Source organism: Pimephales promelas, chromosome 5, assembly GCF_988280905.1.
Source record: "Pimephales promelas chromosome 5, fPimPro1.hap1.1, whole genome shotgun sequence".
Lineage (NCBI taxonomy): Eukaryota > Metazoa > Chordata > Actinopteri > Cypriniformes > Leuciscidae > Pimephales > Pimephales promelas.
Window position 1 is genome coordinate 7,317,801 of NC_142773.1, and position 25,174 is coordinate 7,342,974.

Here is a 25,174-nt window from a genome sequence, read left to right on the forward strand (position 1 = left end):
TCCTGCTCGAAGTTTTAGCTATGAATGGAGACCCGGAGCTTTATGATTCAACATCATACTTTTATAGAGACAGGAATAAAAGAAGAAGAGGAAGAGGATAAGTGAGGAGATTTTACAACCTGGATAAGTTGCAAGATGTACAAAAATTCACTTTTGAATCACGTTACTGACCTACTAACCAGCTAGCAAGCTGCTGTGCTGCTATTTTTACAAATATTTTCCCGCTAATATACAACTACTTTTTGCTAACAAGATAATGTGTTTATTCAGAGGATGTCTGCCGTAAAAAGTGAAAAAGCCTCAGGGACACTTACCTGAAGGAGAAGAGGAAGGAGACGGAGAAGAGGAGTGGGTCAGCAGCAGGGTCTGGGAAGGGTTGGAAATTCTCTCAGATCTTGGGATTTCTTGACCCCTTCGTCACCCCAAGGGAGACGAGCAGTAATATGGAGGGGGTTGAGGCCCGGATTGGAGAGTACAACCACCTCGAGGACCAGGGGCATCAACTGTAGAAGACCCATCAGGGGAGACAGTGACAGGGGCATTTCCAATAAAGCCACATTACAAGGCATATATGCTGTTGTGTTTACAGATGAAGAAATGTAATATCTCTATGAGTATTGTTACCAACGTGTCGTATAAAAATTGAAAGAGCCATTTGATCAGAGAGAGGGTGGTCAAAGAACCCCCTCCTCTTCTCCTGTCTCCCCAGTCCCTGGTCCCTCAGCCCCTGCTGCTGAACCTACAGGTGTGTGAAGGCAATAGTACAAACAACATTTCAACATGTTATGTGCACAAAACATTAGTCCCCTTACTAATTATCACTGTTTTTGTAAATGCAGACACAAATCCAATTTTGCAACCAATCATCTGCATATATACTTTTTAGCTACAGTTCATTTGCATGTTCATTTATAGTCACGTTTACCCGCTCTGCCCCCTGGTTTACAAATGAGCTGAGAGGGATGAAGAGGTCTGGCCGTGTCCTGGAGCGTGCCTGTAAAACATCTGACTTGATGGTGCATAAGTTGGCCTACTGGGAACATCGTAGGGCTTATGCCAAAGCTCTCTCCAAGGCTAGGTCAGAACACTACTCAACACTTATAAACAACGATACTGGTAACTCCAAAAAACTGTTCTCCACAGTAAATCACATCATCAAACCACATATCTCCCCATTCTATAGACCAACCGTCATAAACTGCAACCGGTTTCTTGATTTTTTCACATCAAAAATTTACAATACTCGCTCCTCATTTCCACTTTTGAATATCACTTCACTAGACCTACCCGCTACACCGATTGCTCTAACCCTATCAAAATTGTCACCCACAACGCAGCAGGAGGTCGAAAACATCATTCGTAAATCCAAAACATCCACTTGCCGTCTTGATCCCTTCCCATCCTCTCTGCGTAAAACCCACACTAGCTCTATCAGTTCCCTCATAACCAAAATAATAAACATGTCCGTAGAGACGGGCTATGTTCCTAACTCCCTCAAAATTGCTCTCATCAAACCCCTCCTCAAAAAACCCACCCTGGACCCTACACTGATGTCAAATTACAGACCAATTTCTAACGACTTGCTTATGGCTTCTGATTCCGGCTCCACATCCCTTCTCATTCTTCTCGACCTCTCTGCTGCGTTTGACACTATAGACCATAACTCTCCTGCACCGACTTCAACACTACACAGGTCTCTCTGCATTACTGTGGGATTGTTCAGGATTGTGGGTAATGACAGACTGATCTCATGAAGTAGCGTGTGTATGACACGCCAATTCGTATTTCCATTTTTGTCGTGCTATCAAGACGCATAATCGCCTTTCAGCGTGTTTATGAACGTCGTTGACTTAACGTTATATAAATATATGACTTACCTCAACCCCGTCCCTAAACCTAACAATCACTGGGGTTAATGGCATTTATGACTGTTCCCTTACCATCCTAGGTAAAAAAAAGATATGACTTACCTCAACCCCATCCCTAAACTTAACCGTCACTGGGGTTAATGGCATTTATGACTGGAGATTTGACTGTGTGTTCGGACACGCGGAATGACGCGGACGTTAATGGCGTAGACATATACGCATACACGCGGATACACGCGGATAGCTCAAAATGCGTAGAGATAACACGCCACCTGGCGCGAAAGTGGCGTATATGTTTACGCAAAAGTCATGATGTCATGTTGGTAATGAAGTACTTATCCAAGACATCGTGATTTAAAGGCATTTATCTTAAAACAAGGTTAGTGCCCCATGAACTTTTGGCGTTTATATGAGCACATACAATCACATACAATCAGCCGTAGCTGGTTTTAAGTCTACCATGTACGGTTAAGTTTTTATGGCTTATATCTCAAATGTCAATGGAGAAATTGTATTGAATTTTTACTTCCGGCACCGGCTGTGGGCGGGACTGTGTTGCTCTATATGAGTGGCGTGGTTTTCATGTACGGTTAAAATTCAGCCGCACACTCTCAAATTTTGGTCGCAAAATGCGACCATTTGGTCGCAGTCTGGAGCCCTGTATGAATACGACCGGTTCAAGATGGCGGCCGCATTTCTCAGTGCCCAGCGGCCAATAGGAAATCTAGTCTCTTTATGATATCTATGGCTGACACAGGTAGTCATGTTTTAGATTACGTTATCATTATACTATTTGTAAAAGAAAAAAAAAGTTGTATTTTTTATTTTTCACTGACTGTAGTGTCATGTATGATTTTTCTGTTTACACTTAAGTTTAAGCTTCATCCCACTGAATCTCAATTATCCCAGACAGCTGAAGTATACCTCTTTGAGGTATTCCAAAAACTTTTCTTAGAACTGGATGATTCAAAGCTGTCAAACAAAGTCCAGTCCCCCCAAGAGCAAACTTCATAGTTGAAATTAGACTGTATTGCAGTGCAGACTTTTGTGCTACACAATGCCATCTTCTACTAACTTGAGAATTGCATATTTGAAAGTGCTATGTTTGTACGTTAGCACTGAGTTGTCCCAGCACTGTCATGACATTTAAATTGTTGTAAGTTCAAAGTACAAATGTATTTTACTCTGTACAAATTGCACTTTATTATTTATGTTTTGGCACATGCCATTATAGTATTTTTCTTTAAGATCTTTATTGATCTTTTTGTTTTTTAATAGTTGGAGTCAGCATTTTGTCCTTTTCAAAGTTCTGGTTTAAATTGCATGAGCAAACTGGTGTTGCACATCTGAAAGTGCTATGTTTGTAAGTTAGCACTGATTTGGACTCTTATCCCATTAATGTCAGTGGTTAGTTCAATGTTCAAAATGTTTTGTACTCCATGCAAATTGCACTTTTCTGCTTTTGTTTTGGTAGATGCACTTATGTGGGATTTTTCTTTATTGGGTCAATCATTATTGACCCAATTAAGTGGCAAAGTAAGGTGAAAAAGCATGGAAACAGGTTGGATACATCACCATTCTGTAATATGGCATTTATTTTTGTTTCAGCATTCTGTCCTTTTCAAATGATTGGTTTGAAATGCAAGATCCAACTTCTGACTTGAAATGAGACTGTAGTTGCAGTGTACAAAGTCGTGCTACAATGTGTCTAAAGCACAAAAGGGAATTGTTAATAAAATTCTTTAAGAATTAAGAGTATTTATTAAGTTCTGTACTTTCTGAGTCCTATTATTCCTAAGAAAGGAATATTTACTTTAACTAATAACTTTAACTAACTTTAACTAACTAATTGCATTGGTTAAATTCAACTCATTGTGCAGATTAATGTAGATGATTATTAGTCAATTATGTATCATTGATGTGTAGAATATAAATTATTTTTTATTAGTACTATTTACACAATTAGGGAGTTTCTGATTCAAACCAACTCAATAATTGTGTTTAGGTTTTAATTAATTCTTTTGAGTTTTCTATTGGAATATACTAAATGGATAACTATTAAGGGTATAATTGAAATTATATTTACTCAATACCAAACCTTGTGAAATTTAATGAATAATATTGCTTGTAATATGTTGCCTCATTTCTATTAAGTAGATATGGTGTATCTTTTCTTAGTGTATGGGTGGGTTGAGAACATGTGGGACAGACCCTACTGACTGTAGTCTTTAGCCTCTGGACAAAAAATCCTCCGATGACGCAAATTAAGCTTTTCCCCGTTATGGTTGAATCACGGAAGCAACATCAATTTTGCCAAGAGATATCTTATTTATTATTTATATGTGTCAGACATGTGAGAGAAACCAACCCTATCTCAGGCGAATTCGTACTAATTTGCACGAATTAACCAAGTGGCTAAATCATACGAAATCGTTTACGATTTGTTCATCGCATTTATCACACCCCTATGTAACGGCGAATTCGTACCAATTCATATGAATGTATTAAATCGTACTATATCCTACGATTTTGTTCATCTATCTCGTTCGCACAACATTGTCAGTGTTGGGGGTAACGAGTTACAAAGTAATGAATTACAATAACGATATTACTTTTTTGGGTAACGAAGTAAAGTAACGCATAACACTAAAAATATTGGTAACTACACTACTTTACTAGACTATAGGAACGCGCTTTCCTGCGTTACCTAAGCCGTTTTTGCCTGAGTGTAAAGTTATTTCTGTTTAAGTGATGCTTGTGTGTGCTGCGTTGCCATCGAGATCGATGAGTGACGTAGCTGCTAGTGCGCGAAGGAGAGCGGGAAATTGAGACGGCGACAGGGGCTTTTGGCCAGCGGCGATATTCGCATTACTTTAAGTTTATTTCTCGAAAGAACACAAATATCTGTGTGAAATGCACTCTATGCCCTGGCGACAAGTGTCTTTCAACTGCTGACAACTCAATAAGCAACCTGTCTAAGCATTTGTTAGTCCGACATGGCAATACAAAACTTGGGGCGAAAGATCCTGCTCGCCAGTCTTTTGAAGGAGTCACTGATCAGCCGACCCCGCCTAAACAGGCTAAGCTTTGCTCAAGTCTTGGAGCGCAGCAGGTAATACAAAACGAAATGAACAGGCTTGTTTCAGGATTTATTGTAGAAAACATGCTTCCCCTGTCGACCATTGAATCTCCAAGCTTTAAAAAAATACAAGATAAAATACCCGCGACTCGCAAGCCAACGTCAGACAGGAAATATTTTCCCATTACCTGGACAAGTGTTATTCCGACATGGAATCGAAGCTCAAAAGAACTTTCGAGTCCCTGGATCATGTGTCCACCACCGTGGACATATGGTCCGCCAATAACAAAAGTTACTTTGGTATGACGGTGCACTGGATTAACAGCATTAGTTTTAAATGCGAGAAGGCTGCTCTTGCCTGCAAGAGGGTGAGAGGAAGACAGACTTACGATGTCATTGCTAGAGAAATAGAACAGATTCATTCAGCTTTTGGACTATCACATAAAGTAACAGCATGTGTCACAGATAATGGCAGCAATTTTGTAAAAGCCTTTAGAATGTTTGAATCCCATCCTGATGATCGTTCTGACGAGCCATCCGATGATGATGAGGAGGAGGAAGTCACTTTTACTGATGTTGCTAAAGCACTCTCCACAGAATCAGATGAGACATTTTCACTGCCACTTCATCTGCTCTGTGCGTCACATACACTAAACTTGATCTCAAAAATGACCTGGAGAAATGGCTGACCAGTAACAATGACTGTAAAGCAGTCTACAGAAGTGCTCTCGCCAAGTGTGCAGCTCTCTGGACAAAAACTAGTCGCTCTACTGTGGCTTCAGACCAGGTTGAGGATGTGCTGAAAAGAAAGCTCATCATACCCACTGCTACACGCTGGAACTTGACTCATGATGCCTTGTCTCTCATCACAGAAATCCCAATCAGATATTTAAAGAGCCCCTATCATAGCATTTGAAATGTTCCTATTTTTGTTTTAGGAGTTCCCAAAAACAGTTTAACATGCATGCAAGGGTAAAAAACACTTTATTTGTCTTATAATATGCATTTATTTTTAACTGATTTGCTCACCGACTCCCAAATGATTCGTACAAAGACTCATTTTTCCAAACCACTCCTTTGCGTGACGCTAATCGGCGGTGATTGGTCAGATGACAGACCCAGTCAGTTATTGTTTGTTAGCATAACGCATAAACATATTGATATAAAGCACTGCAGTACTACAAGACGCTCTATTCTTTATGACAACTCCAATAACAGCGACAAACATTTCACATATTTAAAAAAAATTGACATTGGAGACCTAGAAGCTGCGCTGAACTTAACTTACATACACAGACACGTGCACACACATACTTATTGCGCCTTCCCCCCTCGCGCCCTGACGCTACAAAACCGTTCAAAACCCATAAAAGCAACAATTATTAATAATACTTACAGGTTGTGATTCGAAGGAGGAAGCTGATCCATATACACTGAGTAAGTAAGACCCCATTTACACCTGGTATTAAAATGCGATCTGTATCCAGATAAGTTATCCGGATAATAAAAAACGCATGTTAATACAAGGTGTAAATGCGTTGTGATCGGATCGTGATCGGATCTGCCTGACCACATCTGGAGGTAGTCTGGCTCGCATTGTGTCCGGATCTTTACTAGGTGTAAACGCAATCTGGTTGTTGAAACCACATATGTATATTTTACTCCTCCCAAAAAATGCTAAAAAATAAACGAGTGAGAGCTTGTTATAGGCTATATGTCATGTTCTAGTCAGATATGACGGCGCGCTGCGACACGCATCACCGATCACCGCAGATGAGCAGCTGAGCGTCTATTCATCGAGCCAACGTGCAAACATCGCAAATAAAAGTGAAAGTAAGTCACAGACGCTTCATCTTCAAGTAAAGAAACGAAATTATCTTACCAGCGCTGTTGCCACTCTCTTATTGATGTCTTTGATTTGGAAATTAGCTGATGATCAACTAAATGCAGCTCATATCTGTTGCTTTTGGTGGCGTGCAATCCATTAAATCTGCATACGCGGGAGTTTAAGATCGGATTTATATCCGTTTTGCAAAAACACATTTATGTGGCCAGGTGTAAATGGAATCGGTACTTATTATCCGGATAACTTATCTGGATACAGATCGCATTTTAATACCAGGTGTAAATGGGGTCTACCTTCCCTCCTTCAGGAACAACCGCTTGCGAATCCACATTTGAATTCATTTAAGTTTTTGAACTAACGTTATCCGTCAATAAAATGATGAGAACACAATCGGGCTATACTGTTGTGGTATCGTTGCAAATATAAACTCTAACCACCGATTCTACACATGCTTGTCCCTGGTAAATGAAAACAAAGTGGCTGAACTGCCTTTGCATTGTAGAACACAGCGTCTTCTCGACATGATGCTATGATGAAGTATTTGAATGTGTAGACTTCAAGTTTACACTTCCGTCTGCTGGGCGCGGCCAATATGTATCTACGTCACGATGTAACAGCTAATGACTCGTTTCAAAAACAATTCATTTCATAGACTCAGAGTCGACTCTCACTATTGAAAGACAATAACTTTATATACGGTGCACTTTCAGATATAAATCTTTGCAGGATGTTTTCATTCCCTTAGAGCTATATTCCACACCATATGAACAGTCATTTTCAAAAAATCCATGATAGGGGCTCTTTAAACACCATTTAGTGGTACCACATTTGACTGGGAGGTTCTCTCCAGGTTCCCCAGGATTAAGGAAAATGCGAAGCAGTACAACACTCCAATACCATCTAGTGCACCGGTCGAAAGGCTTTTCAGCCTGGGCACTATTCCGATCCCAAGGAGGAACAGGCTGTCAGATAAAATATTCGAAAGACTTTTACTTATCCGATACAATCGTTATTTCGAAGAATAGAGAGAAAAATTAATTGAATGGGATAAAGTTTAAGAGATAAACTTTTTGTTGCACTTTCTGTTTTGTGCATTGTGATAATTGCAACACAGAATAATTAGTTAATACTTCTACTGTGGTATTTTGAAGTAGTGTAACAGCCAACCTTTCCATGCTTTTACCACAGTAACTGTAGTTCAGCCTTGTTATACATAAAAACACAGTTACAACAACATTTACCATGCTTTTAATACATTTAATGTACACTCCAAAAGTAGTAATTCTTTATTTTTTGTCTTGCCGTCTCTTCACATACATCTCATATTCCATCTACATGCTCCACATCATTTAATCCAACAGCTCTTTTAAGAGCCATCACTAGCAAAAACACCCAATCACTAATAATATCATTAGTTATTATTAATTATTTGCTATGACTGATTGTTCTCAGATGAAAGTCCATCACTGTCTGCTCGCACTGTTTGGCCAGCTGTTGAAGATATATGTGTGTATTACTGTGCCATTCATTACTGCTTTGTAATTATCAATCTGACTAACTGCCATGTACACTATAATTGTGTAAGCTTTTTCTTCTACAGAAACTCTTCATCTGCTAGCTGATAGTGAAGACATTCTGTACGTAAATCCAACTTCCTCAAACACTTGGTCTATTCGAATGGCCCAAAGTAAACAGAAGTGGGCAGCTTTGAGGCCAGAGATAGTGGAGTCTTTCTTAACGGCCGAGTATACAGAGATCAAGACTGAAGTGATCTATGATCCGCTGTAACGACTGCATTCATAAACATTTGTACTGAGCAGACTGAGATATATTGGCCCATGAAAGGAAACTTCACGAGAGACAGATGTGAAAGGATTCTTTCAACCCCTATCCCCAACAACTTTGGTGAAGGTGGATATTGAAGACCAATTACAAATTTGAAAAAAAAAAAAATTGTAGTTTTTTTTTTCTTTCCCCCCCCCCAGAAATATACAACCTTAGAATCTATCACGTGAATGTCCATGACGTCATAATAATAATCAAACAATGTTATTTATGGTAACTTAATTTATTTTTCTAGATTGCCTTTTGCCTCCTGAGCAAATGTACCAATGAGCCACTGACTCCATTGAGGATTCAGAAGGTAAAGGGGCCATTTTCATAGCAATTGATGGTCCATTGTAAAACAATTATTTTAATGATTGTTTGTTTTTTTCTATTACAAATACATTTTAAGTACATTGTTTTTGTTTCAATAGCTCACCACAATGTCAGCTTGCCACACTTCACATGTCCAAAATGTCTTGTGAGCAGAACAACCAGCATCCTGCAACTGATCACGTCTGATTACTGGCCTGCCACAGAAAGCTGTGAAACATTATATAACAGATGTGTTTGTGTTGATAGATTTTGTATTTTCAGTTATCAGATTCATTTACATTGTGACGTGTATCATAATTAATCCACTCTGTCGGTGTCTGCAAAGGTGTGTGTCAAATGGACCATACAGATGAATGGCCCATTCAGATGTATGGCCCACAGAAACTGATTGGTGTGAATGATAAAGACTCAGCATTGCTCAGAGTGGATTAGCATCTCCTGTGGGAGGTCCTAACAGGTTTCTATTGTTTGTAGCCCATAATCTTCTTTATAAAGTTCTGTCTCACAGACTGAACATTGGGTTAAGATTGTTGAAGGGTGACATGATAACATCGCTGCTGAAGAACTTCTACACTACAAACCTTCAATAAATTCTTCTCCCCACAAGAACTGGTCAAGCTTACTTATTTTATGTATTGGAGAAATCCAATAGATTGGCGAGCCACTGAAACCACTGGTCGGCATCACCAAAATCTAACAATTTGGCGAGCCAGCCAGGAGAGACTGACAAGAAGAGAACTCATCAGCTGCAATAAGAAGTAAACATAATAGTTTTCAAGTATCTGAAAGACTGCATCTGCATCAGAAACGACTGCATATGTGGACACAATTTATTTGAATCAACTGGATCCGGTCTCAAATATCCTAATTTGGTGAGTGAAACTTATCAGTTCTCTAAAAGAACATCTTCTGAAAAGAATAATAGTTGACCAGTAAAGATTTGTAGTGTAGTCACACATACTGTGTATCGTTGAGAATTTTAGGCTTGGGCCTTTTTTTATGAGTCTGTAGGAACCTTTTAAATGATTTAGTTAATTCTCCTGAAACTGTAGGAGCTATAGAAATAAGTTTTATAGCTTGGTCCTGTTCTCGTGAGTCTCTAAGAATCATTTAAGGAAGAGGTTTGGTCCATTCTCATAAGACTGTAGGAGCCATTGAAATATAGTAAAAGGTTTGGTCCTTTTTTTGGAGTCTGTAGGAATTGTTAAAGCAACAATTGAGTCCATTCGTCCAGAAATTGTAGAAACTGTTTTAAGCGAAACTGTTGGAACTGATGTTGCTGCAAGAATTGGTAATTCTTGACTGGGTGCTAATTCAGTAGCCAATATAAGATTAAAATGTTTGGGACTAAAGTTGCTGTAAGAATTGATAATTCTTGACTGGGTGCTAATTCAGTAACCAATATAAGAAACAAGTGTAGCCTAAAATGTTTGGGACTGAAGTTGCTGCAAGAATTGGTAATTCTTGACTGGGTGCTAATTCAGTAACCAATATTTTAGTTTTGAATTAAACATTCTAATTGTGTTAGAAAGTAGAAGTTTATTTGCCTTCTGATGAAAGATGCAGAAAGATTGAAAATCGAATGTCTAAGGGACAAATTTAAACCAATTCAGGTTAGAACTAAGAAAGAACTGAATGAGTCTTATCAATCAGGAGTTTTCTTTTCTAGAAATGAAACAAAGAAACTTGGTCTAAATGTGAATGTTTTGTTTGGAATGTAGGATTGAAAACTAAGCTAGTTAGTAAAGTTAGTAAATTAATGATTTGTCTGTGTGACTGAAATGGTCAGACTAAAGACTGCTGAGAATTTAAATAAGCACCTTTAACGGCTCAAACAATTTTGTTTTGTTTCCACACCTCTGAGGGCACCTCTCCTGTACTTGCCATGGCTGAGTCTGCACTAAACAATGGTAATGGCCCTGCACTGAGGCCAACAACAGAAAGACATGGAACAGAACCTCCAAATGTTTCCATTGATCAGATGTTGGACAATCTGAATGCATATTTGGGCAAACGGCTGGGACTGAGGAAGTGCTATGATGACATGTGCCAGAAGTATGGCATCAAGCACTCAGAGAGTGGAATATGGGCCTTGCCGGACATTAAAAGGGCTTATGGAAAGATGCAGCGCTAAAGGACAAACACCAACAGAGATGGCTTGTCTGTGATTTTGATAAAACAAATTCTACAGCATCGACAGAGGTGTGAGACTGACAAATCACAGCGCGAGTACAAAGCAGAGAAAGCAAAAGTTCGAGCACTTGCTGAACAACTGCAAAATGAAAAGAAGGAAAAAGAAAGACTCTTGAATGATAACAAGCTGTTAAAGTTGCTTTCTGCAAAACCAAATCCCATAAAATCTAGAAGCAAGATAGAGAAAGAGTCACTCTATTCATTTAAAGACCTCAAGAAGCTTCAACAACGTCAGTATCTGCATGGAGAAAGTGACAGCAGCTCGACTGAGAGCCCTGATGACAGTGATGTTGAACCTGAGACACATGCTAATGTCACCAAGAAAAACAAAAAGGTTAGACTCGCTCCGGTAATTGTCAAGAACAGAAGGACTGAAATTGAAGTTGACAATGAGGAGGAGTATGAGGAGGAAGGCGAAAGAAGAACCCGCATCGTATCAAAAATAATTAAGAAATATGTTCCCTGTAAGACATACCAGCCAGCTTTACCAGAGCAAGTAGACAAGTGGTCTAAGGAGTTACCAGATGTGTACAAACAACCACGAAAAGTATGGCAATTTCTTCAACGTTTACAGAAGATCTACAATTTACATCCAGTAGATGGTGTGATGATTGTTAATGTGAACTTGAGGGACAAGGAACAAAAGAGGATAACTGAAAGTGTTGAAAACAGGGTAGGCGAGTCTCAAGAAAACATTGAGGCTGGATGGGAAGCTGTACGAACATTCTTGTTTGAACTGAAACCTGCAAAGGTTAATTGGGCTAGAATTACCTCATGTATGCAGAAGACTGGGGAAATCGTTGCGGAGTTCGAAGAACGCTTCAGACAAACCTGGTTGGAACACTCCGGTGTAAATGACAGTGAGGATCTGGACAAGGACACTAGCATGCCTCTGAAAACTGCTTTTGTAAATGGACTGAAACCTGAAGTTTCAAAAGCACTCAAAATCCGATATGACGACTGGGACAGCATTGGAACATCTTTTCAAAAGATTGTTGAGTGGTCAGCAAAGATTGAAAGAACACAGGAAGTCAAACTCAGAGCATTCCGATCGAAGAATATGTCATACCACAGCAAGACAATGTGGAATGAGCATAAAGAAAATGAAGATAATAGACAGTCAAAAACTCAAGGAAGATGCAGGTACTGCAACGAAGAAGGACACTGGGTCCGTGATTGTAAGCTGAGTTTAAAACGTCAAAGTGATGATGAGGACAACCTGTTGATGAGGTTTCAGCAGTTGACAGATAAACAAAAACAGACTCTGCTAAACGCTGTTGAGCCACAGGGAAACTGAAGAGCCTCTCTCTGCAGCACCAACTTGTGACATCTCATCCGACAACTGATGGACTCCATGTTTATGCAAAAATGACAAATGAAAACACCACCCCAAAGGTAAAAGCATACACAGAAGTCTCAACAACTGAAGCCAAAGTTGATGTCCAAGTAGAAGGTGCTGCTATACAAGCCGTAAAGGAGAGGTGCACATACAGCGGCATTAAGACAACTTCAACAAGTTTTGCCATGTAAACTTATTCCAGATGAAGCACCCAGAAAACAAATGCCATCAGTGATGGAAGCTAAAACAAAACTGCATAATGACAAGCAATGCAGTAAGGATGACCACAAGGAAATTGGACTATGCCCTTTTGAACATGTCATTGGCCGGCCCCTGTCCAAAGAAAATCTAACATCTGACAGCCTTGCCCAAACTGATGAAAGACCCAGCCTGGTAGAACACAATGCCAAGAATCCATTTTCATCATTAGAATCCAAGAGGGATAGCCTACAGGATCTCATAGTAACTGATGAAGCAGTTAAGGTGCAAAGAAAAGATGAGTGGACTGATGTGAGCCAATGGGATTTGAAACATCTGCCTAGAGATGAGGGATAGACGGCAGTAGTGTTTATCAGAGTCCAGATATGGCGGGACTAGGGTTTTTAGGCCCTAGCTTGTCGCCTGAGGACGAAGACATAAACATACAGCCACTGATAAACACAGTAGTGTCCTGCCAATATTAAAGGGTTAGTTCACCCAAAAATGAAAATTCTGTCAGTATTTACTCACCCTCATGTTGTTCCAACCCCGTAAGACCTTCGTTCATCTTCGGAAAACGAATTAAGATATTTAAGATATTAAAATCGCTCCTGCATACAGTCCATAGGCTTCTTGAGGGACTGGCTCTTGCCGTCCCCGAAAAGTCATAAAAGACATCGTTAAAATAGTCCAAGTGACTACAGGGGCTCAATCTTAAGTTTATCAAACGACGAGAACACTTTTGTGCGCAAAAAAACAACAAAAATAACGACTTTATTTCAACTATTCGTTTATTTCTCCCTCTGCGCGAGTCAGCTAACTAGTTTAATAGCGTAAGCTTCTGTTATTGTACGTCACACGCATCACACACACATGACCAGCGTCGACCAATAGTGAGCCTACGTGTGACGTAGCTCTACGCAATCACACTACGTTAACGGACTATAGGCTTATGGAGAAGGAAGTGAATAGTTGAAATAAAGTCGTTATTTTTGTTGTTTTTTTGCGCACAAAAGTGTTCTCGTCGTTTGATAAACTTAAGATTGAGCCCCTGTAGTCACTTGGACTATTTTACCGATGTCTTCAATTACTTTTCGAGGACAGCAAGAGCCAGTCCCTCAAGAAGCCTATGGACTGTATGCAGGAGCGATTTTAATATCCTAAATATCTTAATTTGTGTTCCGAAGATGAACGAAGGTCTTACGGGGTTGGAACAACATGAGGGTGAGTAAATACTGACAGAATTTTCATTTTTGGGTGAACTAACCCTTTAAATAGGGACAGTTTGTCAGGCAATTATGAATTATGTCTTTAAAATATTTTCCTTGGCAAAGATACGTTCCCCGTTTCTCTTTTGTGTGATTGCAGGTGTTCCAGCATTCCAGAGGATGAGCAATTGCATCCGACGTTTAGACTGCACTGGTCACCTAGATAAAAACTTCTGAACATTCACAGAACACAACCCTATCCGCCACTTCCAACAGAACACAACTCCAAAATAAAAGCCACCAGAGGACTCAAGAATTCAAGAGGATGCAACGTTTCACTATGAACTCTTATTCTGTCATTTTAAGTGGAGCCTGTATGCAGCATGCTGTATATAATGAAGTTTGTTTTGTGATCAAATATGATCAAAGGGGGGATTGATAGATTTTGTATTTTCAGTTATCGGATTCATTTACATTGTGACGTGTATCATAATTAATCCACTCTGTCGGTGTCTGCAAAGGTGTGTGTCAAATGGACCATACAGATGAATGGCCCATTCAGATGTATGGCCCACAGAAACTGATTGGTGTGAATGACAAAGACTCAGCATTGCTCAGAGTGGATTAGCATCTCCTGTGGGAGGTCCTAACAGGTTTCTATTGTTTGTAGCCCATAATCTTCTTTATAAAGTTCTGTCTCACAGACTGAACATTGGGTTAAGATTGTTGAAGGGTGACATGATAACATCGCTGCTGAAGAACTTCTACACTACAAACCTTCAATAAATTATTCTCCCCACAAGAACTGGTCAAGCTTACTTATTTTATGTATTGGAGAAATCCAATACATTGGCGAGCCACTGAAACCACTGGTCGGCATCACCAAAATCTAACAGTGTCTTATTTCCACATGAAACTGACTGCTCCTGGAATGTCAACTCTATACATGCCTTCACCAGTTTACTAGAACGACAGAGTTCTTTGGCAAAGTATTATTTAATTTCATTACTAAATTATTTCTTTCTCTTTTTTGGAAGTGAGTTATTTCTTATATGGTTTTTGGAAATTGGAAAGTTCAGATGCTTTTCAAAGAAGTTTTTTCGAATGGAGATACTGCCAGTTGATCAGCTCTGTGGACTGAAAGGGTTTGACTGTCCGGCCTGTTTTCCATTTATGTGGCAGTAGATGGTAACAGGAGAATGAATCGCTTTAAAAAAGGGTACAGGAAATTATATATCTGTCTTTCAAAAAGCATTTTCAAAATAATAAATTATCCCAGTTAGTTTTTCCATTAGATATTTAAATGAAGCCATTCTAATTATTTTCAAGGGATGAAGATCATGGCTTGTTTAGGGGTGTCTAGTCTGTGAGGATGAAGATGTTTAAAAGTTTGTGGACTACATTAATGATAAGACAAAGCATGTAAGTAGTAGGCCTATTGCTGTTTTGCCTAATGATCTTTGAAATTGTATACCCTAAACAAAAAATAGCAATGCCGTTTTTCACTGAACTACAATAGCAAAATGAAGAACAATTGTAAAATCTTGCAATCTTGAAACTGTAATAAAGCTAAAACTCACTTGTAGTAATTTGAAATGCTAACAGACTGACATATCTTTACACATTTATTTAGACATTTACTCTTGGAAATGTGAGGTAAACTGTTTGCCAGAAAATAAAGATGCCAATTTGTGACTTGTGTATTTATTTTCAGTAATTCCTGCGTATAATCTAAAACACATTGTCGAGATTATTTTAACCCTGTTAACTATGTTATCCATATAAATATGCAATGTGTGCACAAGATTAAGTGGGGAGGTTGAAACCAAGATGGCGCAAGCGAAGAGGTCGAACAGGTAAACAGCTTCTTGTCAACATCTGCTATATGCAGTAAATACATGACCAAAGGAGATTTTTTATTAAATGATTTTTTTTTCATGTACTGTTTAGCTAGAACAGACATCACTATCCAGGCGATGACATGGAACCAACACAAAATTGAGAACCTTGCAAAAGTGCTGTCCCGAAGATCAATGAAGATATATTTCTAAATTGCCCTTCTCTTTTACAAGTGAAAGCTGTTTAGTGTTTAATTATGTCTATCGCAGTATGTACTGCAAACAAGTGGTATATAACAAACACTAGAATAAAATTTCTTCATGCTGTTTTCCATGCATACGTTCATTAATCACGTTTTAATAAATGCACTCAATGAAGAGCACTTGTACGGTTTCTCTCCAGTATGAACTCTCTCATGAATTTTCAAGCCTCGTGACCGAGCGAAGCTCTTTCCACAGTGCGAGCACTTGTACGGTTTCTCTCCAGCATGAACTCTCTCATGAATTTTCAAGCCTCGTGACTGAGCGAAGCTCTTTCGACAGTGCAAGCACTTGTACGGTTTCTCTCCAGTATGAACTCTCTCGTGAATTTTCAAGCCTCGTGACCAAGCGAAGCTCTTTCCACAGTGCAAGCACTTGTACGGTTTCTCTCCAGTATGAACTCTCTCATGAATTTTCAAGCCTCGTGACCGAGCGAAGCTCTTTCCACAGTGCGAGCACTTGTACGGTTTCTCTCCAGTATGAACTCTCAGGTGTACTTTTAAGGAATCGAATGATATGAAGGTCTTCCCACAGTCAGAGCACACATGAGGTCTCACACCAGTATGAATACGCTCATGCACTTTTAAATAGGCCAGTTGTTTAAAACACTTTCCACATAAAGAACAAAAGTGAGGCTTTACACCAGTATGAGTTTTAAGGTGCGCTTTTAAGCCTGATTCCAAAACAAATGTTTTATCACACTGGTCACAGCTGAATGACCTCACATCAGAGTGACGGCGCAGATGAGTGGTGAGAACGCTTTTGGATCTGTAACTCTTTCCACACTGAGTGCATGTGAACGGTCTTTCTCCAGTGTGATGTCTCATGTGCACATTTAGGGCTCCTTTATGTATGAAACTCTTTCCACACTCAGAACAGATTTCTGTTTTTTTTCCTGTGTGAACTCTCTTATGTTTCTTAAGCTCTGATTTATATGTAAATCTCTTTCCACAGTAAATGCAAGTGATCGGCTTTTTAGCAGTGTGAATTCTCATGTGTTTCTTAAGGTCTGATTCATGCACGTAAAACAATCCACACCCTGAGCAGGTGAAAAATTCTTTGACACCAGATTTTCCTGCTTTTTGCCGTGTGAAATTCTCTTCAGTCTTTGAAATGACTGAATTTCCATCTTCATTTTTGAACGGATGTTGTTTAGCTTCTTTTTTGTATGTCAGTTTTCCATCTTCATTTGTGTAATGGTGCTGTTTGTCTTCATTCACTTTCATCAGGTCTAAAATCAACATATTAAATTAAATTAAAAAAAGAACAAATGAGAAACAAAGAAATAAAGTTAAAGGGTTAGTTCACCCAAAAATGAAAATTAAGTCATTAATTACTCACCCCCATGCTGTACCAACCCTGTAAGACCTTCGTTCGTCTTCGGAACACAAATGAAGCTATTTTTGATTAAATTTGAGAGCTGTATAACTACCACATTGGCTGCCTAAGGGACTGCCTCTTGACGGCCCAGAAAGTCAATGAAGAAAGTGTTTAAATATCCCAAGTGACTACCGTGGCTCAACTATATGTTTATCAAGCGACGAAAATACTTTTTGTGCGAAAAAACAAACAAAAATAACGAGTTTATTCGACTATTTCTTTTCTTCCTTGTAGGCCAGAACGAGACTTCCTTATAGATTTCCACGACGCATGCGCGAGAATTGCGATCTGCTTTACACTACTTCAGATCGCAATTATCGCGCATGCGTCGTGGAAATCTATAAGGAAGTCTCGTTCTGGCCTACAAGGAAGAAAAGAAATAGTCGAATAAACTCGTTATTTTTGTTTGTTTTTTCGCACAAAAAGTATTTTCGTCGCTTGATAAACATATAGTTGAGCCACGGTAGTCACTTGGGATATTTAAACACTTTCTTCATTGACTTTCTGGGCCGTCAAGAGGCAGTCCCTTAGGCAGCCAATGTGGTAGTTATACAGCTCTCAAATTTAATCAAAAATATCTTCATTTGTGTTCCGAAGACGAACGAAGGTCTTACGGGGTTGGTACAGCATGGGGGTGAGTAATTAATGACTTAATTTTCATTTTTGGGTGAACTAACCCTTTAAGTCTTAATTTAGCACAAATCTAGTTTACTACTTGAGTAGGGTTGCCCTTGACTAAAGATTTTTCTAGTTGACTAGTAGTTCATTTAAGCCATGACTAATCACACATTTATATTAAGTCATAAATCATAATAATGTGCCTTTAATTTGCCTATATAAAATACATATAGCCTAATCAGCGCACAAATTCAAACAAAGCTTCCAACAGCACACCGGTATACGTAATGATTTTGTCATGAAAAAAAAAAAAACAGAATGAGACCGTCTAAACATTTTAATTTACTGGTAATGTTTTCTGTGTTTCCAGCTGCAGAGATTAAATGTCCTTGCACACCGAATCCGAAATTTTGAAATGGACTTTTTTGTATTGATCTCTCTGTGGTTCTGAATTGTCAAAACACGTCTCAAAATGCTTGCTACTGATGTGAAAAATGGAGAAAATCGAATCCGAGGCGATTTTTTTTTATTTGATGACGGGCGAAAGATTTGGAGGCAGTGTGTAAACGTGATTGACACAACGTGACATTATTCTCCAGCTGTTTTATTGACCTCTTTCCAATCGTTAAAAAACACAGATTGATTGATATTATGTATGAGGGATATACATTTAGGTAAGTTGTACTTTATCTTTCAACATATCTATTGTTCAGTGTGTTTATTGACTAATTACTAGAAAGAGATGATCAATTCACCTGCCACTTGAACCGAGGCACTACAGCGATCTGTCACGTCACATTTACGTCACATTTGTATGAATTTCATAATAAAATTGACAGAATCTGAGATCTGAGAATTTGATTCATATCAAAAGTAACTTGGCTCTGTCTTGTCTGTCAGTGGCTTCTTTGCTCCCGTGATTTTTCTCTGCATGAGAAAATGGATGTGTGGCGTGAGAGTGTGTGAAAAGTGTGAATTGTGTGTCTCACACTGAATGCCTGAGAGTTGGCACTGCATCATACAAAAGTTCTACTATTTGATATGTCCTGTGTATTGATTATTTGAGCATTTTAAGATATGATACACAAATTAATGGAATAAGCACATACATAAGATCACAAACAGCCACGTTCCATCTCTGTGCGTTCATCTCCATATATATTTATTCAACATATCGCCCAAATTGGTCACTACAGACTACTGCAGAGAGGACGAGTCAACTTAAACTTTGCATCTGAACTCAGAAAACACTAGTTTATTAAAACATTAAAACATCTCCTTTCTATGTTTTCTGACACATTGATAGCCTAATAGTTACTTTTGCCAGTGCTTTGCAACATGCTTTACGTGCATTTGATAAATTACTTTAGATACTTTCATTGTACTTCTGAAAAAATGTCCCTTATCTTGAGGACCACATAGGCCTAGGCTAAGTAAAAATAAAGCCCCACTCTCTCCACCAAGATTTCACCCTGCTATTTGAAGTAATTAAATAAAAATAAACATGTGACTAGTCGATTAGAAAAATCTTTAGTTGGGGGCAGCCCTGGTATCTAGTTTTAGATTGTTCTTTTTTTATGTTAATCTTAATGTTCCTCATCAGTCATTAAAGAGAGAATAAAGGAAAACACAAACCTATTTGTTTCTCTGTTTCTTCATCTTTTACTCTGCAGGGATCTTCATTGATCTCCATCTTTACACTAGTTCTCCTGAAGTAGTTCCTATTGTGGGAAGATGAGAATATTTCCCAGCATTTAAACTCTCGTGAACGGCTGTGGGAGCTTCACTGACTGAAGGAGTGAACTGTGGTGGTCGCTGTTAGTGATTTAAAAGATGCTCATCACACTTGCAATCTCTCTCAGTTATCCAGCTTTAAGTGTTTTGTTCAAACAACAGTTTAGAAGTTCGGAAAAGGAAACATATTTACAGTTTTTAACTTCCCGGATCAATAACTCAACTCGTGAGCTGAACATTGTTAGAACAAGAACACCTCCTTCTGTTAACGTTAGCTGATTTTTACATTGCATTAGATATGATTTAAGTTACATGTATTAAAAATGGTTTACCAGGTTTCTATACGTAAAGTGAAAGCTACATTTATAACATTCACCAACTGTAAAAACAGTGAGTCAAGAGTTTACGTTTCACGGGAAATCTCCAGTCGGTTCAGTTCGATTCATTCCGAGTGATTCACTAAATGAACTGACTCGTTTAGTCGTTTGGATTCAGATTTCTCCTAATCAATGATCAAATGGTTATACTCACCACAGCGGGTTTAGAGCAGAATGAACGGCCGCGTTTCACTTCTCTCACGTTTATGTTTACTTCCCTCGCTCACTTCTCTTCTTCTTCTTCTCCACACACACTCGTGTGTGTGTGTCGTTGCTTCGGTTGCTCGAGCGCCTCTACTGGCGGAAACCAATCTCTATTAAACTCCTTCATAGATGAAGATCAAATCTGATATCTTGTTTGAGATTATACAAACATTCTAATAATATGTTTGATTTGGGACAAAGATTGGAACTTCAAATAAGTTATTACCTTCTGGACTCCTTCTGTTGGGTGTTACTGATGATGTTGTTGGTTTTTATATAATTTTTGACCTAATTTTCAAGTTAGATGATTGAAGAATTTTAGATTTATTTAAGAGATATGAAGATTTACCTAAAAAAACTCCACGTATAAGCTAATTGTCAGACTTGGATGTCTTCCACTAAATAAATAAAATGTCCCTAATTGAATCAGTTAGTTGTTTCCATAACCTCAATGGATTAAACTACACAACATCTGCTTAAGATAAGTATTTTTTCATTACTCATTACATAATTTACATAATTTTTTTTTTGGACTAAATTAATTGTCTGTCAAAATATAACATTTAACCATATAATGTAAGAGCATAAATTATCTTAAACTTTATTTTATATTTTAACTAGATAGCAGCTGTAAAACAAGTATTTCACAGCTGAATAGCCACAGACACAGAACAAACTCACTTTTCTTGAGCGATTTCATCTGACAGTGCGTCAGAGTATATTAGGGGAGGAATCACCTCTTTATATATACCGTTGTGCAGAGAGTGATCTTCAATTTATTAATGCATTACAAACAGCTTGACTAAAAACAAGTTGTGTGTGATATGTATAAGTATTTAATGGACCAGCCACATTTATTTTTGAAAATTCTCAAAAAAAAAAAAAAAAAAAAAAAACTTGCCTTCTCCCTACCAAAAAAAAAGAAAGAAAGAAAAATTAAAAGTTTTTCATAATTTACTCACCCTCATGTTGTTCCAAACCTATATGATGCCTTAAAAATGTCTTTCTTCTATTGTACACAAAATACGATATTTTGAAGAATGCTGGTAATCTGACGCAGCAGTGACTTACATAGTTTTTTTTTTCCTACTCTTAAAAAGAATGTGTCACAACCTGTGTTAAATTTGGACACATTCATGGGTGAGCTCCAGGACCACTAGTTTTGTGTTAATTTTAACTCATTTACTGTGTAAATGATTTTATCACAGTAATGTGTCAGGAAAGGTTAACATATAGGCCCCGTTTACACTGTCAGTGATATGTGACCGATTTAATTCAGATTTTTTGCTCATATGCGACACAAATCGGATGTGTTCTATGACAGTGTAAACAGGAAAAAACGCATGCATTCGGATATTTCGAGATCGGTTTCAGGCCTCGTTCATATGTGGAAATAAATCAGATCCGATATGTGCCAATGCGACTGTCATGTAAACAGGCAGATCGGATTTTCTGAAGCATTGCGCTCTGTATAGCAACCCGGGGACGTAGTCCCATGCCACTAACGCTGGACCACCAAAAAAAGAAATCTTTATTTCAACAATTAAGAGCAGGTCAGGGAGGAGACTTCATTTAGCTGTGCTCAGCATAAACATTACAGTATGATTACAGCATTTGATTTCACAGACTGGCGTTCATGGCGCAGCAGACTCAAGCCCTGGAGTGCAACCTGTTCTCAACATGTCCTCGCTGAGCACAGACAACTGCTGCGGGGCTCCTGTCTGTGGTGTATGTCATCAAACACGTAGCCATGGCCGTGCACGACCGGGTTATTGCTAATATTCCTGTTTTGAACGGGTTATTGGCTGCATTTAAACGTATTCAATGTGTTGCAGCTCTTTCTGCTCGAGATGAATGAACGCCAGTCTGTGAAACGCTGCTACTCATCGAAATATCGGAAATGTGTTTAAAACTCATTTCACCGTTATTAAAAGTATATCGTGATTCGTGATAACTTATGAATTATTGTCCAACCTCTCCAAGCTGTTTTTCCCTTTTGGTTAGATTCTACATCAGATTAAACAGTTACAACACAAAACAAAAATTACAGACTACTGTACACCTGCAGTGTTATTTTTCTGGCAACATAATATTTAAACTTACCTCTATTTGTGAATGTCTGATGTGAAGTTCTTCTCCTCGAAGTGACAGCTAGCAGCGTTGCTTTCCGAATGGCCCGTTAACGTTTGAGCGCGAATCAAGGCCTTTGCTTACATGCCCCTTATAGATGTCCTAAGAACTGCCTGACTGAATAACAATTAAATACAGTTAAATTCGTAAATATGTTAGAGAATTAACAAACGTTAACTGCTTCGCTGGCTTCATATGAATCAGCCTAATTATGTATTGTGTGCATAACAGGCAGGTGGGAAAAGTACTGAAAATCTGTACTCAAGTGCAAGTACTGCTAGCCTGGTTCAACCAGACTCTAGTTCATTTCATTTCCACATAGAGTCTGGAACCGCTCCATTGAAAAACGTTTCCTTCCTTGTAGGCGGGTTCACTATTAAAGTTCAAATCTATTGGATCTGCCCAAAGTCACTCACGATCTGCCATAGCCAATCGCTAACGGGGTGTCGTGAGTGACGTATGTCACGCGCCGAAATGGCTGGAAACAAGTCCGAATGATCAGAGGATTATGTTTACAATAGGATTTCAGTCAACGAGCGCCGCAGGTTTTGTTAATCTAGGAACAATTATTAATTCGAAATGTATATTTGACACGAAGGACAGTGATATATTCATTCAACGGTGGAAGCTGTGTCTAATCATTACAAATACGCCGCTGTGGTCGTTTCTGATCTGCCACAAATGCTGTAGCAGCTACAGTGAATGATCAGTCTGTCTCTATCTGCAGATGTGTAATAAACAACATTTTTTCATATTACGTCTTATTGTTTCTTAATTACCTTAAGTATGGTCTGCAAAGTATGTGTTTGTACATTTTTATGTGGCATTTTTTTTTTTTTAGTAAAACAAATCAACCATTGCCATCTAAAACTGAAAATCAAATATCTTCAAAGTATGGTTTTTCACATTTTCATTTATGACATTTATTTTTTTTTAAATCACAACCAATTTGTATGATTTACAACATGTAAAACTGACACACCAACCTCCTGCACGAGTGCACAAGGGCTCAAAATGTTCTATTCATCACAAGAATCAGTAAATATACAGTTGGGAATCTGAGCGACTGACATGAGTCCTGAGCGGATCTTCAACCATAGTTTAGCAGCCAGGACTCGGGGCTTCCGAACACCGCGAACACCAGGCTAAACTGTCCGTCCAAAATGTCACGGTCATCGTGCACGAACTGCCCAGCACAAACTTCCAAACTTTCTGCCTCCTTCACTTGGTCCTCAGTAGTGCAACAAGAGGTGAGACGATAACAATCCGGCTTTAAATTCTGTATATTCGGCAGTTTCTTTTCCAACAACGGACCGAAAAGAAATTCTCACGTCTTTCTCCGCTGCCATTACTGAATTCTTCTTCTTCTTCTTCTTCTTTGACTGCTTAACGGCGGATGCGGACTTGTTTAGCGCACTACCGCCACCCTCCATATATGTTGTGCTTGATGATCACTATAACAAAAAAAAAAAAACCTACACTCGCTCAATGATCCTAGTGTTCTTTAAAAATTCAAACACATATTTTATTATTCTATGGTCGGAAGCTTTAGACATAATATCTCTAAAGATAAAGCTTTCCCCACTACTCTCTATTTTCCTTTTCATTAAAATCCTTTCTCTCTTAAATTTCTTACACATCATAAAAACATGTTCCACTGTTTCTGGCATATTACATATCTCACAATTTCCTGACTCATGCTTTCCTATTAGCTGTAATGTTTTGTTTAGTCCAGTGTGCCCTATTCTCATTCTTGTAAAAATTTGTTCTTCTCTTCGACATCTTACAACCAGACGACCTTGACCAACCTCAGGATTTATCATGTAAAAACCCCTCCCTTTATCTCCCCTATCCCATTTATCTTGCCACAGCTTTTTAACATGTTTTTTAATTATTGATTTAGCTTCTGACCTTGATAATTTACATATAATAGACACATTTGTCGCTTTCAAAGCTTGTTTAGCAAACTTGTCTGCCATCTCATTTCCAACCATACCTACATGGGCCGGAACCCAAACAAACTTTATATGCGTCCCCCCATTTTGAATACTATGAAGTAAAGTCAATATCTCACACACAATATCATGCCTCTCACTCGAATTACCTAATTTAAAATTTTCTAAAGCTGACAACGAATCTGAACACACAACTACTCTCAGTGGTTTAATTTGTTCTACCCATTGCAACGCCATCACAATTGCTATTAGTTCTGCTGAGTACACCGACAAATGATCTGAAACTCTTGCATGAAAATGAATATCAAACTCTGGTATCACATATGCAATTGCCACTTTTCCTGTTTCTGGTTGTTTTGACCCATCAGTAAAGATCTGCACATATCCATAATAATTATCCACATATCTCATAGCCATTTGACCACTATCCCCCCTATAATTTTTAATATTTTCATGTAAAGTTATATCAACATCTGGAAGCATTATCATCCACGGTGGGTGCGGTGGATAGACTACAGATGGACTAAATTCAAACTTTTCTATATCCGCTTCTTTTATCTTTTCGTGTATATTTGCACTAAATGACTCTCTCTTAATTTTTTCCTGCTCCCATGTTGAAATAAGGACACTTCTAGTTGGATGATCTTCCATATGCCCCTTTAAATTAACATAATATGATAATGACATTTGAAGTCGTCTCAACTCAAAAGGAACTTCACCTACTTCAACCTGAAGAGCTGAAATAGGGGAAGTTCTCATTGCTCCCGAACACAGCCTAAGGGCCAA

At 38.5% G+C, this 25,174-nt stretch overlaps 1 protein-coding gene and 1 pseudogene across 4 annotated transcripts; one reads left to right on the plus strand and one right to left on the minus strand.

Annotated features, from left to right (window-relative positions):
* Positions 1-10,712: 10,712 nt before the first annotated feature.
* On the plus strand, positions 10,713-12,443 carry LOC120461569 (uncharacterized; annotated as a pseudogene).
* Positions 12,444-14,665: 2,222 nt separating this feature from the next.
* On the minus strand, positions 14,666-23,175 carry LOC120461556 (uncharacterized). Of its 4 annotated transcripts, none has more exons than XM_089130873.1 (3): positions 22,407-23,175; positions 19,624-19,709; positions 14,666-17,221 (listed from the first exon to the last, which is right to left on the minus strand). In XM_089130873.1, exons 2-3 carry the CDS (start codon positions 19,679-19,681, stop codon positions 16,080-16,082), a joined length of 1,200 nt encoding a protein of 399 aa, XP_088986999.1. In that variant the 5' UTR covers positions 19,682-19,709; positions 22,407-23,175; the 3' UTR covers positions 14,666-16,079. The 4 variants fall into 4 exon arrangements, with proteins under 4 accessions (XP_088986999.1, XP_039505724.2, XP_088986998.1 ...); XM_039649790.2 differs by lacking the exon at positions 22,407-23,175 and adding an exon at positions 20,254-20,385; XM_089130872.1 differs by having other exon boundaries at positions 14,678-17,221; positions 19,624-19,803; positions 22,407-23,174.
* Between the last annotated feature and the right edge of the window lie 1,999 nt (positions 23,176-25,174).

Excerpts from the sequence above, each read along its gene's own strand:
- LOC120461556 (XM_089130873.1), bottom strand. The coding sequence starts at position 19,681 with ATGGAGATCAATGAAGATCCCTGCAGAGTAAAAGATGAAGAAACAGAG. Across the intron at positions 17,222-19,623 it reads AGAAACAGAGAAACAAATAG|ACCTGATGAAAGTGAATGAA; the intron begins GTTTGTGTTTTC and ends TGTTGATTTTAG.